At 37.4% G+C, this 26,172-nt stretch overlaps 1 protein-coding gene across 1 annotated transcript in view; it reads left to right on the forward strand.

The window, feature by feature from the left end:
* Positions 1-26,172, forward strand: part of LOC114054123 (stathmin-2) — a 69,914-nt gene that overhangs the window by 22,958 nt on the left and 20,784 nt on the right. Inside the window, exons 2-3 of the mRNA XM_027877259.1 lie at positions 11,342-11,437; positions 18,167-18,339. Coding sequence (XP_027733060.1) covers positions 11,342-11,437; positions 18,167-18,339 — 269 coding nt within the window. The remainder of the gene's footprint in view (positions 1-11,341; positions 11,438-18,166; positions 18,340-26,172) is intronic.

Genomic DNA, 26,172 nt, shown 5'->3' on the forward strand with positions numbered 1-26,172 from the left:
TTTTACAGATGAGTCCTAAGGAGGATTTGCCCAAGGTCACACAGGCAGTAAACAGGATGTCCTCTGACTTCAATACTCCTTCCACTACCACCACACTGAATAGAGGTGAATCTTCTCCAGCATCCTCTGCTCAGAGTCACTTTGTCACTCTGTGTTGTTTATCTTTGACCCATAAATGTTATTTTAGCCTGAGCCTTATCATGTTTGAATTCTGAGATTCTGCCTACACTCTGATTAATCTCAAAGTGGCATGAGTAAATTTAATCTGACATTAGCCATGCTGGAGTACAAGGTTCGGGTGTTTTTTTGGCCAATTAAGTGAGTGGCCTCCTCCTATGGCATTTAAGGACTGATAGTTTCAGTGGGCTTTCAAAAGCTCAGCTAATTATTGGTCTCTATTTGACATTTACTTACTTGGAAGCTAGAGACTCATAAAGAGGTATTTTTTGCAAGGTGATTTCCATTGAATCCAATCTTGGTATTTTTTTTTCTTGGCAAAGCAGAACTCAAATGCTAACTTAAATTTCCTACGCCTTCTCTTTAGTGTAACACATCCTGCAAGTCTCTGAGGGTCTACTGTCTCTTCAGTATGGGTAATCCTCCAATCAGCACAGAGCATAACCCTCTGTAATCTAGGGCTTATCACCAAAAAAATCATCACCCTCTGCCCAACCTAATTGGAAGTCTTTTCCCCCATTTCACCAAAACAAAAACGAAAACAAAAAACCAAAAAAAGAAAAACCTGGTCCTCAGTATAGTCTGTATCTCTATACAGTCCATGAATGGCCCAAACTCAGTTTGGTAGGACTTATAGTCTGATAGCACCACATTTAAGAATATAAGATTGCTTCCACACCAGCATTAGGCATAAGAGAAGGAATCAAGTGGAGTATATACACACACACACACACACACACACACACACACACACACACACATATGTATATATATATCAGAAAACCCCTCTCTTCAGAGTAAATTTGACAAATACTATTTGAAATGTAGATAATGGTGGTCATTGGGAGACTCTCTGTTGCCTCCAGGTTAAAATATATAATCCTCAGTCTGTCATTTAAAGCCCTCCACAATTTTGCTACTACCTAAGTTTTCAGTCTTATTTCCTATTATTCCCTTCCATGCAAACTCTGTCCCATTCGTACTAGACTGCTAGTTGTTCCTCATACATGACATCTTATCTCCCACCTCATTACCTTTGCACAGGCAAATCCCTCATAACTGGTATACCCTTCCTTTTTCCTTTCATGTCACAAAATCCCCTAGCTTTCTCAAAACACAGCTCAGCTGGGTACTTTCTGCACTAAGTCTTCCCTGATTACCCCTGAGAGATCCCTTACCCCATACCCCACCCAATCATTTTTGGTCCTCCCTCTGTCTTCGAAGGAATTCAAAAGTGTCAAGTAGAGGTGTATGAGTAATTCATGGTCATCATTTCCATTTGTATGTCCTTCAAATTCACTTATCTGAGTATGTGCTGTATCCCCTAGAAGAATGTATTTTCCTTGAGGGCAGGAACTGCTTCATTCTCTCCTTTGTATCCTAATCCCCTATCACAGTGCCTTTCCCTTAGTGTGTGTTTAATAAGCATTTGTTAAATGGAAATGAATTGATAATCTTACAAGTAAAAGAAACCTATGGGGAAAAGAAAGGAATATACAGGTCTACTGACCCATGACTCATCAAATTAAAATTTCATCTACAACCTCATCATAAAATGCATGCTGAGCATGTACAAATTTTCGTAATGTCAGAAAAATCAGATTAGATTATTACAGATAGGACTTCTGCCAGAAATTAATGTAACCCTCTTCCACCTAATGTTTCTTCTAAGTATATCATCTAAGATAGCCAAACTATTGGTCAACTATCACGTCAAGTCACCTAACCTAATCAGGGCTGCAAAGTACAGCATTGCATTAAAGCCTGTTAATTAACACTGTCTCTAAAATGTCCAAGTAATCAATCAATTCAGAGTTCAGAAGGCAGAGAGAAAACAAACTGAATTTTTTAATTTACTTTTTCATTCATTTATCAATCTTATTGGAATCACGGAAACACAGCCCTGATGTATTTTTCAACCTCTCAGTACAATATTTTGGGGGTGGGAGTGTTTAAACATAAGTTTAAAGGAGAAAAAGTTTGCAAACTGAAATTGTCCTGGCTATGTTTTGGGCTACATGCCTTCAGAGGATGCCCAAGAATTACTCACACATCTCTGCCTACCATTTTGGGATGATATGAGCTTTATAAGAATGAGTACTCAACTATATAGATTCAGAATTTTTGCAACCTTGCTTTCTTTGGCCCAGAAACTATTCAACCTCTCCTAAAAAGAGTATAAAAATTAAGTATAAATATGCAAATGGAATCACCAATGTGGTACATATAGAGTAGCTTTCAAAAGAGATAACATATATTACATGAAACCTTAAAGAACATGCCACAGTTATGTTCCCCATCAATCAATCAATGAGCATTTATCAAACACCTGCTTTGTGCCAGGTGCCATGAAAGGCCCTGAGGATAAAAACAAAAAAAAAAATGAAGTGACCTTTCACAAAGAATCTTTATTAAGAATGGGAGAATATAGTTTCCCCTGGCAGCTCATTGACAGGAGCCAGGTAATGTCAGTGACTTGGTGGCTGAATTCTCTTTGGTAAAAATGGCTTTAACTTCATATTCTCAACAGCTGTTACAATGAATCTTGTCTTCACAATTTCCATCTTTGAAAATTTTTGCTGTCATTGAGTGCATTCTATGTTATAATTGGTATTTCATCTTTGTATTGACGTCACCCCGTACAGAAATCTAGACCATAGCCACATTTCAATGTGTATGCAATGGGAAATAGTAATGGAGGGCTTTTTATTTTGGTGTGTTTTCTGAAGATCCCTTCAAAACATCTCAACAATAGGGTGGCAACAGGACATCTAAATAGTCTATTTTCCTTGTCACTGGTGACCAAAACATTTCTGATTCTAGAAGCTGATTAAGTCACTTCATGAAAAATTGCATTAATAACAGTAACAAATGAAGAGCTAATTGTGCATGATCTGCTCAGTGCTTAAACATGGTAAGGGTTTAAAACATCACAGATGAATGAATGAATGATTAGGCCAGTGTATCCAAAATTAGGAAGGTCCATTGTATGGGCTTCTATAGTCCACCTGAAATTAAACCACTTAGGAATGAAAGGATATATCAAGCACTTTGCAAAATGACTGTAGAGAATGATATGTTGGCCTCCATGGAAGTTTACATTCACACACTACTGTAAGATTTACAAAGTATATTCTCATAACAACCACGTGAGGTAAGCAGTGTAAATACAATGATTTCCATTTTACAAATGAGGAAACCAAAGCTCAGAGAGCTGATGAGACCCAATCATTATCCAACAGCTAATAAGGGGAAGAGCCAGAATTTGAACCCAGGTTTTCTGACCACAAGACTAATCTCTTCTCTTATAACAAGTATTATGGAGTTAGAGCTGGAAGAAGCCATTGACGTCATCCTAGTCCAATGCCCTCATTTTATAGATAAGAAAATTGAGATCCATTGAGGTTAAGTGTCTTGTCGAGAGAAAAAAGAAGCAAAGGAAATAAGCAGTTATAGTACCCACTGTGTGCTAAACACTGTGCTAAGTGCTTTATAAATCTTATCTCATTTGATCCTCACAACAACCCTATGAGGTAGGTGCTGTTATCCCCATTTTCACTTGAGGAAAATGAGGTAAACAGAGGTGAAGTGACTTGCTCAAGGTCACACAGCTAATAAATACCCAAAGCTGGATTTAAATTCAGGTCTTTTTTTTTGGTGAAGCAATTGGGGTTAAGTGACTTGACCAGAGTCACAAAGTTAGTGAATGTTATGTATCTGAGGCCAGATCTGAACCCAGGTCCTCCTGACTGCAGGGCCAGTCCTCTATCCACTACACCATCAAGCTGCCTCTACCCAAGGTCGTGAGTAGTAAGTATCACAATAGCAATCAGAACCCCAAACTGTTTTGATAGCAAAATCTAACACTTGTTCCACTCACATTAATCTGTCTTTGCAGAATGAATGCAACCACATTTAAGAGAGAACTCTTGAGGTTTGGGGACCAATCATCTCATTCCTTTCTGAACATATTTATTAATAGTCTGAGGGGCTGGAGCCTAGCCATACATAAGTTGGGTGCTGTCAGGTAGCCGTCTGACCACCCTTGAATGCCAGAGCAAGACAAAAGAATGATTCCCTGAGCCCACATGAGAATTAGGCTGAGTGACAAAGCATTGATTGTAAACAGACTGTGCTTCTATTATTTCTATAAACAATAGTCTAGCAAGGCCTCCCCAAAGACAGCCAATTTTCCTTTATCAGGAAAAAAATGGACAGCATTCTACATCACAGAGTGAGACATTGATTAAAATGAATGGGAACTTCAAATGGGGATCAAGGCAGGGTTAGGTCCCTGGTTGGTACAATTTACTATTCTCATTATGATTTTGATCACAAGGACTGATTCATGTCACCCAATTTATTTTTCTGGTCACATTTTCTGTGCCAAGAACTGAGAATTAGAATTTTAGTGCCTCATATGTTTCCGTAAAACCAGTGATGGGTTGCTCCACTTTGACCTTTTAAAATGTCCCTTTATTTGATTTGCTCTCTGTCCCCACATGAAAGGTACAGTGCTTACATTAGTTAAATATTAATCCTTCAGAAATGGCCTTGAAAACTGTACTTTGGGAGCCATAATTCTTACTGGGGGAAGTAGAACCTAATACGGATACATTTTCATACTCAACAATGTACCATTACATCATACAGACCAGATACAACTGGAACAAGGCCAACTATAACAGCAACTGTCTATGATGTTCAAATAGTACATTAAAAATTAGATTGTATTTTTTTCTTAAATGACGAGTTTCTTGTATCAAAGTTGTCCCCTGGCCAACCTCGAAAAAAATCAGACAATCTCAAATTAGAATTCATAGTGGGCTGAAAATGTTTTTTACTTAAAATTACCAGGGCCCACTCTGTTCAGGCTTTTAAGAAGGAAATCTCAGTGACTTGTGTCTTAGCAAAGCATGCTCTGTTTGCAAGGAGATGAAAGAGTTGAACCTGGAAGGAGAGGGAGTAAAATCATTACTTAAGTGTCCATTATAGGCCAGGCAATGTGCTAAAAGTTGTTCAAATATTATTTTATTTGAAACTCACAACTCTGTGAGGTGGCTGATATTATTGTTTTTATTATACAGATGAGGAAACTGAGGCAGGCAGAGGTTAAATGACTTGCCCAGAGGCATACAGCTAGTTTCTGAGGCCATATTTGACACCAAGTCTTCTCGACTCCAGGACCTGAACTTCCTAGCTGCCTCTGGCCAATAATTGGTCTACAGGCAGTTATGTGGCCTGGTGGGTAGAATACTGGACCTGGGATCAGGCAGACAAGTTTAAATCCTACCCCAAACACTCACTAGGGAGTATTGCCCCAGTTAGGTCATTTAATCTCTCTCTGCCTGTTTTCTCTTCCATAAAATTGGGATGATAATAGCACTTACCTCCTGTAGTTGTGAGAAACAAATGAAACAACATATGTGAATGTTCTTTGCAAGCCTCAGAGCACTGTACAAATGTTAGTTTATTTTTATTTATTATTATTATTACTTTAGGTTCTGGGACCTAAAGTGGAAATGGAGTACATCTTTTCTTTCTCTTGCCACCCTAACCCCACAATATTCTACCAATAGATAAAATCAGGTTAAAATTATTATCAAGAACAAATCTGAAGATTACAAAAAGGTAATCTGAGGATTAAAATAGGAGGGAGATAGAGAAGAAGATGAGACTCATGGATAATTATGGCTGAGAGATGAATACATACATTCATGCATAGGTATCTATATATGCCCATCTATATGTATATATCTCAACTATTAATATATGTGTGTATATATGTATGAATATATTATATATATATATATATATATATATTATATATCATGACTGATATTCGATTGCGTATGTTTGTCTACAACTCAGAGTTTCTATGACACCACTTGGCAGTGCTCCCACCTGTCTCTGCCCCCAGTCCCTGGCCAGCGATCAGCAGTAGGGGACCTTTACCACAATATGGGACCTGGTGCAATTGCTAAAATGCTCTTTCTGTAGAAATTCTGGAACACAATTTCTTTCGTAAGAGAAAAGGCCCTACAATCGAAACCGGTATAAATGAAAGTTTACCTCCAGAGCTCAACAAAAGTGCTTTTGTCAATGAAATCACTTTACACGGAGGCCAATGTAAATGGAGTTAACTGTACATCAAAGAAAAGTAAACCCATTGTACCTTGCATTGTCCCTTTCGCCTAATCTTATTCTTTATACAGTGAGTTTATCCCCAGAGGTCTTTCCAAAGAAAACAAGCAAAATTGGATTGGAGTTCAATAACGAGAACTTATCAAGAAAACTCATTACCAAAAGGGCCCCAGGTAAAATAAAGGAAAAGAGAGGAGGAGAGCGCAGAGATTCTAATTTGTAGACTGGCAGCTAACTGACATTCTGGGCTCTTTTCAGAATCTGTGGCAGAAACTTAGGGCAAGAGCATCAATCAATCAAATCAGTTTATTATTAAGATAGCCAAGATTTCTGAGATATAAGGAGAGCTCCGATACTTTCAGGTTTACAGAGGTGTTATAACTGTGATTAATCCCAATTTTAAAATGAGGTATCTGAGAAAGATGAAATTAATTGTCCAGGGTCCCCATAGCTAGTGAATGTTAGAATTACGTGTCAAGCTCAGGTCTCAGGACTTCCATTCCGGTATCCATGTTAATTTGTCCCCTTTTGACTAAGTCATGGTACCTCACTTTATCTGACTATGAATATTATCCTACTCAGGTTTCTGAAATTTGGAATTTTCTAGAATATTTCTCCTTGACTTTTCACATATTAGTCAACAGAGCTGATGTCAATTGCTATGTATCACACTCAAAATAACTAGACAAGCATAAACGAAGTAACATTTTCCACATAGGAAACATTGACAATTCTATAACCTAATGAATATGAAACTCAAAATCTACTACATGATAATAATAGCTGACATTTATACAGTGTGCCAAAAGACATAGAGTAGTTTAATCTTATTAACTGCACTAAATCTGTGGGGGCATCTGGTATAGCATTTTAAGGTTTGAAAAGTGTTTTACATACTTTTATCTCATTTGTTTTGCCACCACAACCATGTGTAATAAGTATTAATCAATTTTATTAGTCCTTTTCTTGCAGATGAGGAAACTGAGGCAGGGCAAGATTAAGTGACTTACCCAAGGTAACCCAGCTAGTAAGTATCTGAAGCAGAATTTGAGCCTATAAGGCCAATGTGCTCTCCATTGAGCCATACTACCTACGCATTCCACACTCAAGTAGTAAAAAGAACACTGGAGGGGCAGCTAGGTGGCACAGTGGATAGATCACTGGCCCTGGAGTCAGGAGTACCTGAGTTCAAATACAGTCTCAGACACATAACACTTAGTAGCTGTGTGACCCTGGGCAAGTCACTTAACCCCATTGCCTAGACAAAAAGAAAGAAAAAAAAACACTGAAGTTTGAAAAGGTAAGCTGAAGTGTCAACATCACCTTTTCCTTGCTTGGTGATCTTGGGTAACTCAGGGAGTAATAAAACCTGGGAACTTAGAATTATAGAGATTACTAGACAGAGTAAAAACCCTTATCTATGGTTACATTTTTATACAGGCCAAATGAAATGGGTAGTTGAAGAAATCATCCAAATAATTCCATTAAAAATATTTAATTTCCATTATTTGTATTATTTTTTAAGGTGAGGATTTACTCTGAATTAGTGTTTAATTGCCCCAATTTTCAATGATCCACTTTGGTGTGTAAATGCAGTTCTACCTGAGTTCAAATCTGGCCTCAGACACTTATCAGCTATGTAACCCTGGATGAATCACTTAACCTGTCTGCCTCAGTTACCTCATCTATCAAATGTGGATGATAATAGCACCTACATCCCAGGATTGTTGTGAGAATCAAATGAGGTAATATTTGTAAAACTCTCTGTAAACTTTAAAGTGGTATATAAATTCTAGCTATTATTATTACTTATATTAATTTTTTGTTGTTCAGTCATTTCAGTTGTGTCCAACTCTTTGTGACCTCATTTGGGAATTTTCTTGGCAAAGATACTGGAGTGATTGGCCATTTCCTTCTCCAGCTCATTTTATAGACAAGGAAACTGAAGCAAACAGGATTAAGTGACTTGTCCAAGATCACACAGCTAGTAAGTGTCTGAGGCCAGATTTGAGCTCAGGTCTTCCTGACTCCAGGCTCAGCACTGTATCCACTGTGCCACCTAACTGCCCCATTTATATTAATATATAATAATATATTGCTATCATTATTATTTTCTGGGCTTTTTAATCTATCCCCATGACTCAATTAACTATAGCTGGTTGTTATTTTAATACTTTATATACATACATATTTTTCAGATGCAAAATATGCTTACTTTCCCTCCACAAATACTTTCTCCTTTAAGACAGAGACAGAGACAGAAACAGAAAAAGAGAGAGAGAGAAGAAAAGGAAAGGAGAAGAGGAGAGGAAAAAAAGAGAGAGAAGATCAATATGTTTAGTATTATGGAAACGTATTGCTTTGAATACAAAGTCAGGAACCAACTGTTTTGTATACTTGTTTTAAGTTTTCATTTCAACAAATAAGCTATAAATTAAAGCTTTTAAAATTAAATCTATGAGCTATTGAGAGAGAGAGAGAGAGAGAGAGAGGGAGAGAAAGAGAGAGAGTGAGTTTAAAGGCTGCATATGTACACAGAATAATGAAATAGAATTACAGGGGATCACTCAGACCAAAAAAATGCTTGTTCTTAAAATGCCTAAGTAACTTAGGCAAAAGAGTTTTCTTGTCCTAAATTCCCCAGATAATTGCCTTAGCATAAGTAATTGTGATCTGAAGCTTTTCTAGTCACATCAATAAAGATTATGTAAATTCCATTAGCAAATGGGAAAGAGAACTAAACTAAAAACTCAACAAAGCTTCCCCCCACCCCACTTCCTGCCAGTCAGGCTTTCTCTAATCTGCAGCTCTTTATCATGGTACCCCTCCCTTCCATCTCCAGGCCTGGGCCAATGGACAGAACAAGTCTCTAAAATATAAGTTGCAAAGGCAATACAGAGAGGGGAAACACCTCTTGGAATCACAGGCTTTACAGCTAGAACATGTAAGATTCAGTCTCTTTATTATTAAAATCAATAATACATTACCTTCTTGTTCAAATACAATGGTTAAACAACGAAGATCTGTTTGAAAGCCAGGGTAAAAGGGGCATGGTTAATGATAACTGTGTGGAAGAATGGAGGAAAACGATTAGCATTCCTGTGTCATTCGGTTAAGTAGATGCTGCTCTAGTATTAATATTCTTCATGTGGGCCGAATTTGAAATTAATTCACTGGGGTAAGAAATTTATTCTCAAACATTAATAGCTAATATCAAGAGCAACCAACTGTGGAAAAGATTATATAAAATTACTTATCACCTCCCAGAAGTTGCCAGAAAGCTCACGGCTCCACTTTATGCAGGGATATATTGAAAGGACTGTGGTTATTCTATTAACCTAAGCCTATAAGGAGAATTACCATTCATTCAACACTTGCAATTGCATTATTGATTGTTAAGCTTTATTAGCACCATCATTTCTTCTACATACATATGTGTTTTGTTTTCTTGGGTTTTGCATTTTTCATAAAAATGCTTTTTAGGTTTCATTACTTACGCCTGTCCTCCCACCCCAAACCTGATTATCTGAATCCTATAGAAGGCCCATCTCATGCCCCATTTCTCCAGGGATGCCTTCCATGACTACACCAGCCCACAGGAATTTCTCCCTCTTCCGAGCTACTGCGGTAGCTCATTGTCTTAAGTATGAAATCTTGAAGCAGTCTTTCATTTTTCCCTCTTTCTTGGCCTCCACATGCAGTTAGAGTCAACAAGTTCTTCTTTCCTGATGTGTGTTGCACTTGATGAGTATTCCTTTCCTTTCTCCTTGCTGCTATTCTCATTCCCTCAATCTAGGCCTGATCACTTTAGGCCTGAACTATTGCAACTGGCCTATGTATTCAGCCTCTCCTGTTGTTGATCTATCCTATGCAGCCCACTCACATTACTCTCCATAACACTTCTTTCATTCATCACTACTTATTTATCCTGTTGAAATAAATTGTTACCCACTCTGAATAAATAAGCAAATAGCTGCTGCTTAAATCTCTACTTGAGTCAACTCAATAGTACAAGCATTTATTACGTGCCTCCAGTATGCTAGGTCCTGGGAATTCCAAAACAAAAATAGTCCATGTCCTCAAGGACAATCTACTGATAAAACTGGAGTCATTTTTTTCAATTGAATAAATTAATAAAAGAGGAATGTAGGCATAGCCTTCTGCTTTATGAGGGCCTAGACATAGCCCTCTAGACATAGCAGTTTACTGTAGTTAAACACACAGAAAGTATATTCGAAGAGAGACTTGGATTCAATCTATTCTCATATTTGAAGACTTCATACTCCCTCTCCAGTCCCCGTCCCCTCTTTCCCCCACACCCCGCACCCCACCCCCCAACCCCCCTCACCCCCGCATACACAGCCTTGCAATTCCTAGAACAACAATCCATCTCCCTAATCTGTGTATTTTCTTTGGCTTTCCCCATTGCCCAGAATGTTCTCCCTCCTCATCTCTGCCTCCCGGCTCTCTTCAAGTCTCAGCCACAATCTTACCTTCTGTACGAAGTCTTCCCTGGTTCCCCTTAATGTTAGTGCCTTCCCTCTGAGTTTACCCTGATTTATCCTGTAGATATCTTGTTTGTACATAATTGTTTACTCCCAAATAGACTGTGAGCTCCTTGAGAGTAAGGACTGTTTTGTTTTGTTTTTCCTTTCTTTGCCTCCCTAATACTTAGCACAATGCCTGGCACATAGAAGGTACTTAAAAATTGCTTGTTTATGTACAGGTAGGTGGCGCGGTGGATAGAGCACTGGTCTTGGATTCAGGAGGACCTAAGTTCAAACCCAGCCTCAGACACATAACACTTACTAGCTGTGTGACCCTGGGCAAGTCATTTAACCCCATTACCTAGCCCAAAAAAAAAATTACTTGTTTACTGACTGACTGGCTACCTGAAAAATCAGGCAGTTTAATGTGCCAGGAATCATTCTACAAATTACTCTAATTAACATGTAGACCTAAAGACAGATGGGAATTTGACAATGAAAATTCACTCACATAATTTTTTTTTTTGTTTCAGCCTACAAGGAAAAAATGAAGGAGCTGTCCATGCTGTCACTGATCTGCTCTTGTTTCTATCCTGAGCCTCGCAACATGAACATCTATACATATGATGGTGAGTAACCTATGATGAAAGTCACTTAGCTTCTTAGATCATTGGGAAGGCTGAGTAATCATTCATTTCTCTGTCCCAGTTCCAGCTATAATTAAATCAATACTCTATAGATCTCACAACTGACTTGCTGTTTCTGGCTATTAGCATTTATTGATTTCCTATAGCTTGTTGCATTTTGTGTTTGGTCCTAATAATAACACATTAAAGCCTCATCAGAAGCAGAACTTCATTGTTACTAGCAGCTGCTCCAGCTAGATTAACCACAATAATCCTTCCAGAATAGCATCACACATGCTGCCACTACTTATCTATCCATCTATCTATCTATCTATCCATCTATCTATATCTATATATATTTATACATCTTTATCTATATGTCTTTCTCTGTCTGTCTATATCTATCTGTCTCTATCATCTCTCTGTCCCTGTCCCTGTCTGTCTTCATCTGTCTCTATTTATCTATCTGACCATGCATTCATTTACTCTTTATTTGTTATAAATCATATGTTAATCCGTAATTAGAGTGGCTCCTCATTTTCAAGAACAGGCTTTTCACTGAAAATGCAAAGAGAGAAAATCCTCAGTAAAAACTAGGCTTTGAAAAATACACTTAAGTATATTTTGCTGATTAGTGTCAGAAAGCTGGTAGGGACCTATAAGAAAATTAGTATCATTTAGAATATGGTTTCTTATCTGGAGTCCATGGATCCCCAGGCAGCCCATAAATAATTCCCTAGAGGAGGTGGTCCATGAATTTGGATGGAATTTATTTCAATGGATTTATTTCAATAAAACTGCTTCCTTTATAATTTTATATATTTATTTATATATGTAATGCTATATATTTTATTTTTCACATCTAAAATCATTATTCTGAGAAGCAGTTGGATAAGGGCTTCAGCAGACTACCAAAGGAGTTGTTGCTCCAGATAAAGAGAGTTGGGGGAAGCCTAACCACCCCAATTCCCCAATGGGTTTTAACTCATTAATTATTAATGTAGTGAGTCACCCCAATTCAGTCATGAAAATCAAAATAATCAATGCCTTCAGGAAGCCTGCTTGAACTAGTCCCAAACACAGAGGTCTTAAGGGAAGGTAAAGAGGCCCACATCTCAATATTACCACTCTTTCTTGTTTTTAAAGCTGAGTATTGGGGTCAAGGACTATTTTCTTCATCTATCATTTTATTTGTCATTCTGTTGAGAGCTTTGTCAGTGGCAGAGCATTCATGACAAGTGCTAACTGTTTTGTCTGGAAATAACATCTACGTCAAGAACACACATCTGTTTCAAATCACTATTTTCTATCAGAATTTTAAAGCTAGAAGGGATCTGAAAAATAATCTTACTTAACCCCCCTCATTTTACAAATGAGGAAACTGAAGCCCAGGAAAGGGATGTGACTTACCTGATGCCCCAGCTTCAAGGTAGTGACAGAGCTAGGACAAGGATTTGGGTTTCATTTATTCATTCAACAAACATTTAATAAGCACCTACTATGTGTAAGGCACAATACTAGGTGCTGGGGAAACAGCCTCCTGAACCCGAATCCTAAGCCTTCCCACTACACCACATTATCCTCCCCACTCTATCTCCACACCAACCCCTCCATTTTCATTAACTTCTGTTAAGAAGAATTTGGTTCACATGTATGTCTGTGTAAGTTTATTCCTTCTACCCAAAAATATCTGTAGATGTAGGCATAGATAAATTTTTCAGTGAAAACTTCATATTTTCAAAGGGATCTTAACTCTTACTGTTCCTCATAGTCAACATTACCTAGATAATAAATAGGAGAATGTTTTCTTAATTTTAGGGGGGGAAATTTAAACATTATTAACAAAAGTCATACTTCTTAACTGTATTTGTCCATGTTGCCTCTTAATATTTGACATCCTCAATGTCAAGTACTTCATGCGTGGCAAATGATCTGTTGTGCTACATTAAATTTACTCTACAGTTTAAAAAAGTCTTCCCAGAATTGAAAGTTAGCTATATACTTACCACCCAACCAGCACATGGTCATTAGAATTGGGGCCGTTCATAGGCCCATTCACAGATGCTTTAATTCAGTAACAACTGCTGGAACAGGAGGCTAGGGGTCTAAGAACTGACCCCTACCATATGCATTATTCCAGAATTCGATCCGCGTTGGATGTTAACGCACAGTACTTATTTCTAAAGGTGTTGTAACCCCTTACAGAGGGAGCCCTTTCAGTAGGACAGCTTGAAGAGGATTTATTTATCTCTTAAATAGGAATACTTATTAGCCTCTCATGGAAACCTCTCTTGGATGGTTATAAAGCAAATAATAGCAATATTAGCAGGCATTGCTAAGTGTGGAGTGCAAAGGATAGGAAATAACGAGGATGAAAAATCTCAGGGGTCTGGAATGATAGATACAATTTATAGCAATATGTAAATTTACATGATGTATAGGAAAGGAACTTCATTTTGAATAAGGACGTTTCTATTATTGTGAAAGATTAACACTTGTCAATCCTTCATAATCAAAATGTAACAAATTACCCTAATACATGAATATTTTCCTAATTTTTCCCTGTTTTAAGCATCAGTTAACCAAGATACATATAATAGCATGTACATATAAATATACAATAACATTCACAAACATATATAAATAGCATATCCACAAACACACATGGTGTCCAAAAAGTCTTAGTCCAAAAAGCTTAAAACTTAAAACTAAACTTTGCTTGAACTTAAAACCTCACTAAGAGTTTTAGTAATACGTACCCTGTATGCAAGAGTCCACCTCACAAGCCCAAAACGTGCTTTCTCCTTACCTCTACCTCAGAGTCCCTCTCTTCCTTTAAGATACAGTTAAAGCATCAACTTCTGCATGAAGTTTTTCCTGATAAACCCCACACACACAAAAACCACACACATAATGCTAGTGCCCTCCCTCCCAAACTACTTTGTATGTAGCTACTTTGTCTATGGTTGTTTTATTCAATTTATATTTATACAGTATGTATTATTTATACTAGTCTCCCTCATTAGAATTTGAGCTCCTATAGAGTAGGTATTATTTTTTTTTATTTGTACCCCAGTGCTAGGATTGGTAACTAGGTAGGTTGTGCGGCAAATAGTGCACTGGCCCTGGAGTCAGAAAGATCTGAGTTCAAATTTGACCTCAGATACTTACCAGTTGCGCAACCCCGGGCAAGTTACTTAACCTCTATCTGCCTCAGTTTCCTCAGCTGTAAAATAGAGATAACAAAGGGTTGTTGTGAGGATCAAATGAAATAATATTTGTAAAATGCCTAGCACGTAGTGGCTGCTTAAATTCTTATTGATTGATCAATTAACAGAAAGTTACTTTACATAGATTTACAATTTTCAAAGAATTAGGTGATCAAATCCACTCAACACAAAAATCTAATAAAACCATTTAATTTTTCATTGAAAATCCAGAAGACATTTGTCATAAAATATCACACAATATCTCCAAGCCATCATTATGAACATAGTAGATCATTGTTCTGTCAAAATGTTAATGGCCAATTACTAGAACACCAGCTAATAAAGCATGGATTATTTCAATAAAGTCGGACCTATGTAGTTACAGATACAAATAATTTAGGGAAAATTTCACATTTACGTGGGCTAGAATGATGGCCAAAAATCAACATTGTAAAATATGTGATAAATGTAAAGTTTTGTACTTGTACACATTTTGCATAAATTTAAAATCAGAAACAGTTTCACAGCAGGTCATGTGAAAGAGGCCACAAGATACATAACTGTGTGATAAGGGGGTTAATTCAGCCTCGGGAAGCACTGATAGATTTATAGCAGCTAGATGAAAGGAAGTAATGATTCTGTAATCTATCCTAGTCAGAAATAACTGAGTGCAGGGTATAGTTCTGGTCATTATCATTTAAGAGCAGACTCTGACAAACCAAAGAGTGTCCAGAGGGGGACAATCAAGAGAGAATGGAAACCATTTCACGTGAGGAATGCTTAAGGTCACTCGAGATGTGTAGCCCTGAAAAGAGAAGAGCGTTAGAGTAGATGTGATAGCTGTCCTCAAGTATTTGAGGGATTATCATGTGGAAAAGGTAGCAGAAAGAGTCTGTCTTACCCCAGAAAGCAGAACTGAAACCAAATGGAAGTTTCAAGGAACCATATTTGGAGTAAATATGAGGTAGAACTTCCCAAAAAGGAATGAATCGATGCTTCCTTGTCCCTAGAAGTATTCAATAAGAAGCCGAATTACCTTCTCTTAGAGAAGTAGTAGAAGAGATGCCTGTATTGGGAAGAAACTTAGGCTAGGTGGCTGTTGAGATTCTATTTCTCTATTATATCACTAAACAAGCGAGGAAAGATTGGAATTATGAAAAAATAGAATAGACTGCCTCAAGAGGGAATGGAGCCAAATAAATAAATGAATAAATAGGAAGACAGACAGATGATAGAGATATGAACAAACCAATCAACAAATAAATAATAAAAAGAGGTAGTAGATTCCTCCTCCTTTAGTTGTCTTCAAGGCAATATTAAATCATCTCTTCTTACGTATGTCATAGAAGCAGTTCTGGTATAGGTAGTCGTTGAGGTCAAAGGCCTATGGGGTTCCTTCTCAATCTGAGATTCTGGAAGACCATGTATATAACTGGCCCATGTTTTCCAGTCCCCAACTTCACTTGGTGCTGTGTGGATTTGAAATTTGAGCTTTGGACATCCTTCGATTCTTTACCCAATTAATAATAAACAAAAGGGAGGAAGAGTATCTGCTTCACCAAATTTCCTCAAATGGCACATTCATTTGTAAGGGCACATACAGGCCTTTGGCTGTACCTTCTTGCCTCACCAAGAAGAGTGCTAATTGGGCCCCCACTATTACAATTACACTATTTTTAATGTAGAAATGCAAGTATAGAGATAGAATAATATATAATGTCACAAAGATCATAAATCACATCCTACATAACAAATGGCAATTGCATCGCCCTACTTTTATATTCTTTCCTGACACACATTGGGTATATGACAGGGGGCAAGTCACTTAAATTCTTAGTGCAACTTTCCAAGACTCCAAATTGCAGAACAGGGGCATTGGCAGAGGAAATATGCTCACAGGGAGCTCCCTATGCAAGTGAAATCACTGCTCCCATCCCAAATGCCAATATAACATAATCTATACAATACATCCAAATGTAATCACATATTTTGTGTAATACCTGAAGAAGAGAGGCCCAGTGGTTTATCTGGGATGACTATGAAGTATAACTTACAAAAAAAGCAATGAATTGCCTCATAAAGGCGTGACCTCCCTATTCCTGGAAGTATTAGATAGGAAACTGAATTATCACCTCTTAGAGAGGAGATAAAAGTAATTTTTTATCCTAATTGGAATCAAAAAGACTTTGGCTTAAATCCTGCTCAGACACTTTTTAGTCCCCTAATCACAGGCAACTAACCTCTCTGGGCCCCAGGCACTGATCTTCTAAGACTACTAAATCTCAAGTACTTCATCTGTGAAAATGAAGGAGTTGGGCTAGTCGACTTTTAAAGTCCTATCCAGCTCCCTATCTGTGATTCCATGGTCCTAAGTTATCAAAGAGTTACTAATTTACTCTGGTAATGAGCAAAGTGGTCTCAACTGATCCTCATAAGAACTCTGTGAAGTAGATTGTATTGTTATCTTCATTTTACAGATGAGGAAACTGAGGTAGATGGAGGTTAAATGACTTTCCCAGGATCACACAGCTAGTAAGTGTCAGAAGCCCGATTTGAACTCAGGTCTTCTCGACTCCAGGCCCAAAACTCTATCCACCGTGTCATCTAGCTGCCCAACAAGATTTGACTCAATGGCAATACTATCAGTACCCTGATGAAATCATGCCTGGACCCCATGTACAAATACAGATATAGATATATAGTTAAATCTTATATGTAAATTATAAAACTGATTTAATTGATTCACAATATTTTATAAATGTAATAAGCATATATCCTCTCCATGGTACCCATGGTACACTGGGACCCAGCTGATTAATTGATCAAGTTGATTGGTACCTGGTATTAAGGAATAATAGTAAATTGTTGCAGTAAATGAAAGTTCAGGTGAAGACAATGGAGCAGGGAGAAAGATGTTAAAAAAAAGCAAAATAAAAGGAAGAATCTGAGGCATAGGGAGGTTAAATGACTTGCTCTCTGGTTCCAATAAATATGCTTGTAATTCCCAGCTTCTGCATATCAGAATGCCTAATTCATTTTACTGAAAAGGTGGCCTTAAGATGTCTCCAGTCATGACAATTACCAAAGAGCAAATCTGTGCTACTTCATCTTCATGAAGTGGCTCATATTTATGCCAGAGGCAAATAAACAAAATTAAATGTGAAGTAAGGACAGGGCTTTCTTCTAAATAGGCCTCCTACCACCCTACTTCCCTTAAATCCTGTCATCTTTCTCAAAAGCTATAAATATTTATCTTGCTCAAATGCATTCATAATTATGCCAACAGTGTGAATTTATATTTCTAGAGCATCACACAGAAAATCTCAAAACCCCTTCTGTTCCAACTCCAATTCAAATGCCTCCATTTGCCCATTGTAGATCAGATTATTTATAAAGGACATACTTTATATAAACTTTAAAGTGCTAAATAAATGTAAGTTGTTATTGTTGTCATCATAATCATCAAAATTATCCTCTCCTTCATGCTACATGTAGTCAGAATTTTCTGCCCTTAATTTCTCAGATATGGAAGTGAAGCAGATTAACAAACGAGCCTCCGGCCAGGCCTTTGAATTGATCCTGAAGCCACCATCTCCAGTGTCAGAGGCTCCACGAACTTTAGCATCTCCAAAGAAGAAAGATGTGTCTCTGGAGGAGATCCAGAAGAAGCTGGAAGCCGCAGAGGAAAGAAGAAAGGTAGCTTTTAAAAATTCTCTTCCTTTTTAGGTTCCCTTTTAAACACACACTATTTTCCTCCACATATTCCACTGGCTCCTACTGTAATTCCTTATGGAGATCTTCAACTAATCTTCTCAAGGGTCCTTGGGGTAAATGGCAGTGCCTTGGGCTGGTGAGCCCCAGATCTTAATTGGTAATTTTTCTCACTACAAAAATTATCATTTCATTCCACTGTGGGTGGGTTTTCCCTAAATTGTAGCATTCAAAGCCACTTGAGCTACGGCCATTGCACAATCTTGAAAACTCTTTCTCCATGATGATTCTTGACAGTATGAAGGTATTTTTTTACAGAGTTGTAACTATCAGTTACTGTACTTGGGACAAGCAGGGGATGGGAAGAGAAAGGGGAACAGTCAGGGGGCACCCCCGGACACAGGGTCATCATGAGTTTTCTGTTACTGAAGGCTACTTTGGTTGGTGGGAGGAAAAGGGGTAGGGTACAGAAAGAAGGAGTTAACAGAAAGTAGCCATTGGCCTGTTACAGGGAAGAGGAAGGAATGGGCAGGATGGGGAAAATGGACCACAAGATCCCACTGTTTTATACCATATAAATTCCCTGCCCTAGGGTAATGAACTTATGACTTCATGCTAGTTAGACCACTGATGATCTATGCACACACCATAGGATCACACAAGTTCATATATTTAGAATTGGAAGAGTCCTTAGTCATTATCTCATCCAAGTGCCTCATTTTATAAATGAGGAATCCATGTCCCAGAGAGTTTAAATAATTTATTTTTACTGGTAAGATTAACTGCAGCATTTAGTAAGCACCTACTGTGTGCTCAACTGTGAGCTAAGCACTAATAAATGGTTTTAGAAGTAACAAGAAGCACAATCCCTGCCCTACTTTTGCTTAAAGGAGACAAGCCAAATACAAATATTCACATATAAAAAAACACAATAGAAATGAATACACCAAAGTCAAAATTAAGTGGAAGGTCCAGAGACTAGGGTTTCCTGCCTATTTGAGATTTCTTAACCAGCAAATTCTTCCTTGCTTCAACTCTTGTTGTTGAAACTCTTTCTAAAAATTTATCTACTTCATTAATTATACTCTTGGATAACATTTCATCTATCATTGGGGACTGAGGTTCTCATATTGGCTCTAAGATCACAATTCTAAGACCAATGATGTCTTTGTGGTGTTAATGTTACAACGACTGGGCTGAATCTATACTAAACCAAGGAAACTCTGTGGTAATTCCTTTTTGTTCAATTAATTTATAATAAGTTTGCTTTGTTGTCTTTTCTATCTTACTTCTAAAGATGGAGTGCACATCATAGATTCAAATATTTTGAATTCAGATTTATTAAAGTTTTGCTTACCCTAAACCATCAGTTCTCAAAGTTTGGTCTTAAAAGTCCTTTAAACTCTTAAAAACGATTGAGCGCACTCACATACTAAAAGTTTTTTAATGTGCATTATGTCTATCAATATTTATTACATTAGAAATTAAAATGTCTTAGTATTATTATAAAAATGGTTTTGACCTTTTAGACACCCCGAAAAGGGTCGCAGGAACTTCTATGTGTCCCCAAGCCACACTTTGAGAACTCTGACTCAAAAGATGGTGTAGTGCTACCCTTGATCTTTTTTCCCAGTATTACAGAAAATCATCTTTGGTGCCCAATGGCGTCTACAAGTAAGTAATCTGAAGCAGAGGGAGACTGTGACGTGATAGAAAATCAGAAACAGACCTGAAATATAAGAAGTCATAGGAGTAGTTTAGCACACTTAATAGTTACATATCACTTTACATATACTATCTCATTTGATCTTCTTAGTATCTCTCAGGTACATATTATTCCCATTTTACATATTAAGAAATTCAGTACAAGGTCACCTGGCTTACAGGTGGTACAAGTAGAAGGTACACAAAGTTTGATCGTCTGACTCCAAATCCATAATCTTTTCATTGCCTTTCACCATTCCTCCAAATACTTTACTTCATGCTTTAAAGATATAAACTACTTTCATATCTATTTTAATCTACACAATCCTGGAACCAGAGTTCAAATTATTGCTGTTACTTCCACCCAAAAGGCTTCATTTGACTTCTAGAAGGCACCAAAATAAGAAAAAAGAAAAGCACCAAGTCAATAAAGGCAGAGTAAAATGATTTGGATACTCTTGAAACAAAAGCCCTCTGGCAACTGGTTCTAAGTGGATAAATTATGGGTCCTGCCACATTCTCTCCATCCCAGTAGTCATATCAATATGAACAATTTAATTGGATCAGAAATTGACAATTTGGCTAAAAATGTCTAATCCACAGAAATGATGATGCCCATAGATAACTCATTTTATCTTTATGTCCATTTCACTTTTCTCCTACCTGTCTGAAACATTTATTAGGAAAAAGTCACTATAGATTATGTCCTCATGGCACAGTTTTAATTAGGAGAAAGTCCAACTAATTAATAGGAAATGCTATCCTTTTAAAAATCATTAATTGATTTTCCAGTCTTAGATTACACTGTATTAATTAGATTAGTGTTCTTCAGGGGGGAAAAAGTATTAAATTCTCATTAAAGACACTATAGCTGGGCTTCTGCTTTGGAAAAGCTGTACTCTTCCTCCTTTCCATAGAAGTTAGAATTTAGATTTAGGGTCCATATTCACTCATCTTTGTAGCTGCTTCCTTGGCCCTCTCAGCTCCATTCATTTGGATGATATTGTGGTTTTCTCCGCACAGAAGAACTGAAGCAGATAGTTGAGGCAAATTATGTGATTTCTTCAGTATTTCAGGTTATTTTTTAATGCTATCAGGCAAAGAGGGGGCTTTAGGCTTGACTTACTCAAATTGGCTTTCTGCATTGATCCCATTACTTTAAAAGCAATGCTATGGAGAGGCAAGCTTAAGAGTCAGTAAGATCAGGGTACAAGCCTTGCCTCTATTATATACTGGCTGAGTGACCCTGGACAAGTCACTGAGCCTCTCTTGCAGCACATCCTAGCTTGCTGTCTAAGATTATAACTTGCAGAGCAATTGCAGTTTCGCATCAATAGAGAGTGTTTTCTTACTACCTGAAGTTCCCTACACCAATAAGATCCTTTGTTTAGTCCAAAAGAAAGTAAAAACAACAACAATCATAATAATAAATACTTATATAGCACTTTAAAGTTTGCAAATTGCTTGACAAACATCAACCCAGGGAGGTAGGGTCTATTATTATCTTCATTTTACGGATGAAGAAACTGAGGCTGAGAGAGGTTAAATAACTTAGAGTATTTGTTCCATAAACATAGAGAGAATTCATATTGTGTTTAAGGAACAATGAATGCACCAGTTCTGCATGGAGACTTTTGAATGAAGAAATGAGAGGAGAAGAGAGGATGTGTTTGTGAAAAATAAAGAACAGTGAGAAATTAGTGAAGAGGTGAAAGATAGACTGGGAAGTTTGGACTTTTTGTTGAAGACAATCAAGAAACCTTAAAAAAGGTGACAAATATAAAGTAAATGTTTTCAGAAGATAATTTGTCAGTGGCATATAGGGAAGAACAGAAGGGGGAGAGATTAGATGTGGGGAGACCAATAACAAGGCTATTGAAATAGCTCAGCTGAAAGATGATGAAGAACCAGACTTAGGATGGACAGCAAGATGCAATGCAAAGAAACAGTTTTGACATCCTAGAGAAGAATGCAGTATCTCCTACCTCCCCACTGGGTTCTGGAGCAAATAACTTTATTGATCTGAACTGCAGTGTTCTCAACTGTAAAATGTAATTATCTCAAAAGTCTCTTCCAGTCATAAGAACCTATGGAATAGAAAGAAAGAGGCAGATAAAAGAATTACAATGCAAGGAAGGACTAATATAATTTAGTGGCTGACTGTATGTGGCACTGAGAAAAGATCCAGCCTGTGCAGGGTGGACATGCCATTAGCAGAAAAGTGAGGAGAGACAACAAATTTGGAAGAGGAAAGGTGACGAGCTTACACATGATGTCTGTGAAGGCATGTTAACCAAGTGGAAATATCCAAAAAGGAGTTGAGAAAGGAGACTGAATCTCAAGAGGAAAGACTAGGGAGAGTTTCTTGACTCCACAAAAAGGGTACACAAACTTCTGAAAAGCCCCATTATCCTCTTAACAGAGCAGGCTAATCATGTCCTTGAGTGCTAGAAAGGTAATGTGTTGTTGGGGGGTTTTTTTAATAGATTTTCATTATCTCTTTTGTTTTTTGGCAACTGCATTTCCTAATACATTCCTCTTCCTTCCTCTCCCAGAAAGCCATCCTTTATAACAGAATAAAAAAATGGGGAAAATTCAACTGAGCAAAACTAACCAGCATATCAAAAAAGACTTTATATAGTCTTCTACACCCATAGTCATGTCTCTGCAAAGAAGTGGGTAGAAGAGGTGAAGCAACGAGTTTTTGGGGAAAGCAAGTCATTTCCACTCTCTGAGCCTTAATTTCCTCATCTATAAAATGACAAGGTTGGACTAAATAATCTCTGATAGTAGAATATTCAAGGGTAAATAGAAATTGCAGTGAGGCAAAGATTAGCTTAATATAAGGAGAAACCTCCTAGCATCTAAAGCCATCCAAAAGTGCAATGAAGTAGTGAGTTCCCCCAGTATTCCACCTCTTAAAGGGAAGATTGTATGACCACTTGTTCTGTGAGTCTATGAGAGTCACTACCACAGAGACCCAAAGTCTCAAGTACAGGGAGCTTATAAACCGGCATCCCCTAGGGGGCACCAGAATGCCTCTTCAATCAGCCTCAGTCAAATGCTACCAGGACTCGAATGTCTTACGCATTCCTGGGCTTCAGCAGAATAGCTCCTTCTGGTTTGCTCCCACCCAGGATCCCATGTCTTGCCTCCTTAAGTGGGAATTTGAATCAGTCCAGTTGAACCAAAGTCTAGCCAGAGGACATTCCTCCATTCAGAGATTTCATTCTAACCCATGTATTCCTAAAAGCAAAAGGAAGAGGGGAATCGTCTCTTTGTCCTCTAAATATGTTCATTTGTTTTCTAAACCAAACATTTGCTTTCTAAACCAAATCCCTGATGTAAAATAGGCAATCTCCACAATTCTGAGACCATTTACTTATAATAGTAATTTCACAGATGACAAACATTCTAAATGGAAGTAAAATTAAATTCTAAAAATATATATGTGTGTATATATATATATATATATACTGAAGTAGAATACTGAACATAAAAATCAGAGACAAGTAAATTGAATTAATAGTTTGCCTAAGTGATCAAAAAAAATCTATAAGCACCTACTTTGTGCAAGGCACTTTGCTAGACACTGTGAGAGAATAAGGTGCTACCAAGAAGTAACTACAGACACTGCCCAAAAGAAATTGCATTCTAGTTGAAGAGCAAAGATTTGCCCACATAAAAACCTAATTAAACCTAATATGAGGCAGTATATTAATGCTAAATCAAAAATAGAGACTATAGGTAGGCTCTGGGGACTTAATAGAAAGAGCAGCTATGGCCTATAGTGATTAGGTTAGGCTTCTGAGAGGAGGTAGGCCGTACAGGAAGGGTAGGATCTGCAGAAACAAACCAATGGGGAAGATATTTGGGCAATTCTTTCCAAAATAGGGTATGGTAGATGTACATGTCTGTATGTCACTATTAAGGATTAAAGATTTAGAGACTGAACTTGCTAAAGGCAGGGGTGTTTTATCTTAATCTATGGTATACCCCCAAATGACCCAGTAAAGCATCTTTTCAAATAAGCATTTATTAAACACCAACTGTGGGTAAGACATTTATGCAAGGCTTGGACCTCCTCTTAGGGACAATAGGCACTGAATAAATATTTGTGAAGTAAACAAATGTATGAACTAGAGACAGAGGGGATGATTGAGGGAGCCAGGCTCCAGGAAAGATGGAAAGACGTGGGAATTAGAAAGCATATGAGATAATGGGAGGAAAAGATAGAATGAAGAATTAACCTTAGAAAGGAGAGGCATCTCTTTTGAATCAAGGAAAAATGAAAAAAGAAACATTCATATAGACCCATTTTAAGGAAAAGAGGCAGGAAGATGAAGGAGCCAGCCCTAAATGAATGTTAAAAAAAAATCTCATTTGGACCATCATTCAGGATTTTGTATTTGTTGGTACATATTTTCCCATGGTTTACTTTCTCATTAGCCAACTGATTCTGACCAAATTAGGGCCAATTTTAGGGTTTCAGCATAATCTATAACTACATTTGAGGTTCAGTTTCCTGTCTTGAAACAAAGCCATGGTCAATAAAAGTTTCCAAATGGGCATATCTTCTGCAATGGCACTAAATGAGAGTTACAATTTCACAACCATCCTAGTTTTAAATAGAAAAGATCACAGCACCAGCCTTGGATGATTTACCTCTCTGTGTGCCAGAAAAAAAAAATCAGAGTTGCCACATGTGTGAGGAGAGTACATCTGTTACAAGCCAAAGACCAGGCTCAGAACACAAAAGTGCCACCTTGACTATGAACCAAGGACTTTTTTGTGGTTGATGAAGGGCTTCCAGTGATGCATCACAGCATGGACTTGAATTTACCTTGGTGCTCTGCACCTGCTGGTTCTGGGTAGCTGTCTTCTCCATCTGCCAACAGCATCTCAGCACTGGCCATCTGGCTGCTAGGTGGGAACATACTGCTATGGGCACATTTGGGGTTGGAATTAATGCTGCTCCGCTGATTGACTGGACCAAAAATAAATGCTAGGGGGAAGTTGTTATGAAGGTTGACAAGTCTTTGTCTCTCCCAGTCCCTGCCCTTGTTTAAGAAAACAAATGGTCACTTCCATGAGGCACCTGTTGTTTGTGAATCAGGAAATAAAGATGTAACTGCAGCCCAGATCTCGAAATCACAGTCCACACCCTGTAGCTGGCTACATAGAGCCAGATTAATTTCATTTTTTAGATAAAATTCTCAAAAAAGGGAAATATAAAAATGCTTCTCTTTTGAAGTTTCATAATTTTTCAGGGTCTTTAAAATGTAATTTGATAGGAAATAAGAGAAGACAGCTATGCCTACTAGCCCAACTACAAGTGGCTATAAATGGATCTTTTTTAAAAAGGTAATATGTATTTCTTAAATGTAAACTCAAGGATTTAATAGTATCCAAACCATCATGCCCTAAAATAGATATCATTAAAGAAAACCCAGTCCAGATTAGTTCATCTATCATCTCTAACTTCTTTACTGAGAAGAGAGATTTATTCTTGGTTACTTTAAAATATATACAAATATATATGTATGCGTATACATATATATACACACATATATGTGTGGATTTCTGTGTTTATATCCGTGAATACACATATAATTAAATTTAGCCCTTAATCACTATTCTTGACAAATTCTCTTTTTGTATTCTTTCCAATAATAATTATAATCTAAATATAATAAATAAATGACCCTTACTGATATGTAGTTTTATCATTGCAAAGCACTTTGAAATGGGCCTTCTTTAACACAGGTTCATGACAGTTCTCTAAGGCAGACAGGGAAGGTATTATTTATCCTCATTTTACATATGGAAAAACTGAGGTATGAGAGACCTTAATCCAAATCTCCTCATTCCTATATTCAATACTCTTTACATTAAACTTCTCATCAGATAGTTAGACAGATGATAGATAAAGATGAGTATTTATATACACATACATATACATATATATGAAGTGGCTTGGGGGTAGTAATATCCTACCTAGCATCACTCTGAGTTAAACATTCAGAAAGTATTTCACTTTGTAAAGAGGATGTCACATGAGTTGTGGAATCATAGAATCTTGATTTGCATAATTACATAATAAGACAGCAACAC

The sequence above is a fragment of the Vombatus ursinus genome, unplaced genomic scaffold (assembly GCF_900497805.2).
Source record: "Vombatus ursinus unplaced genomic scaffold, bare-nosed wombat genome assembly UNPS02014812.1, whole genome shotgun sequence".
In the NCBI taxonomy this organism is placed as follows: Eukaryota; Metazoa; Chordata; class Mammalia; order Diprotodontia; family Vombatidae; genus Vombatus; species Vombatus ursinus.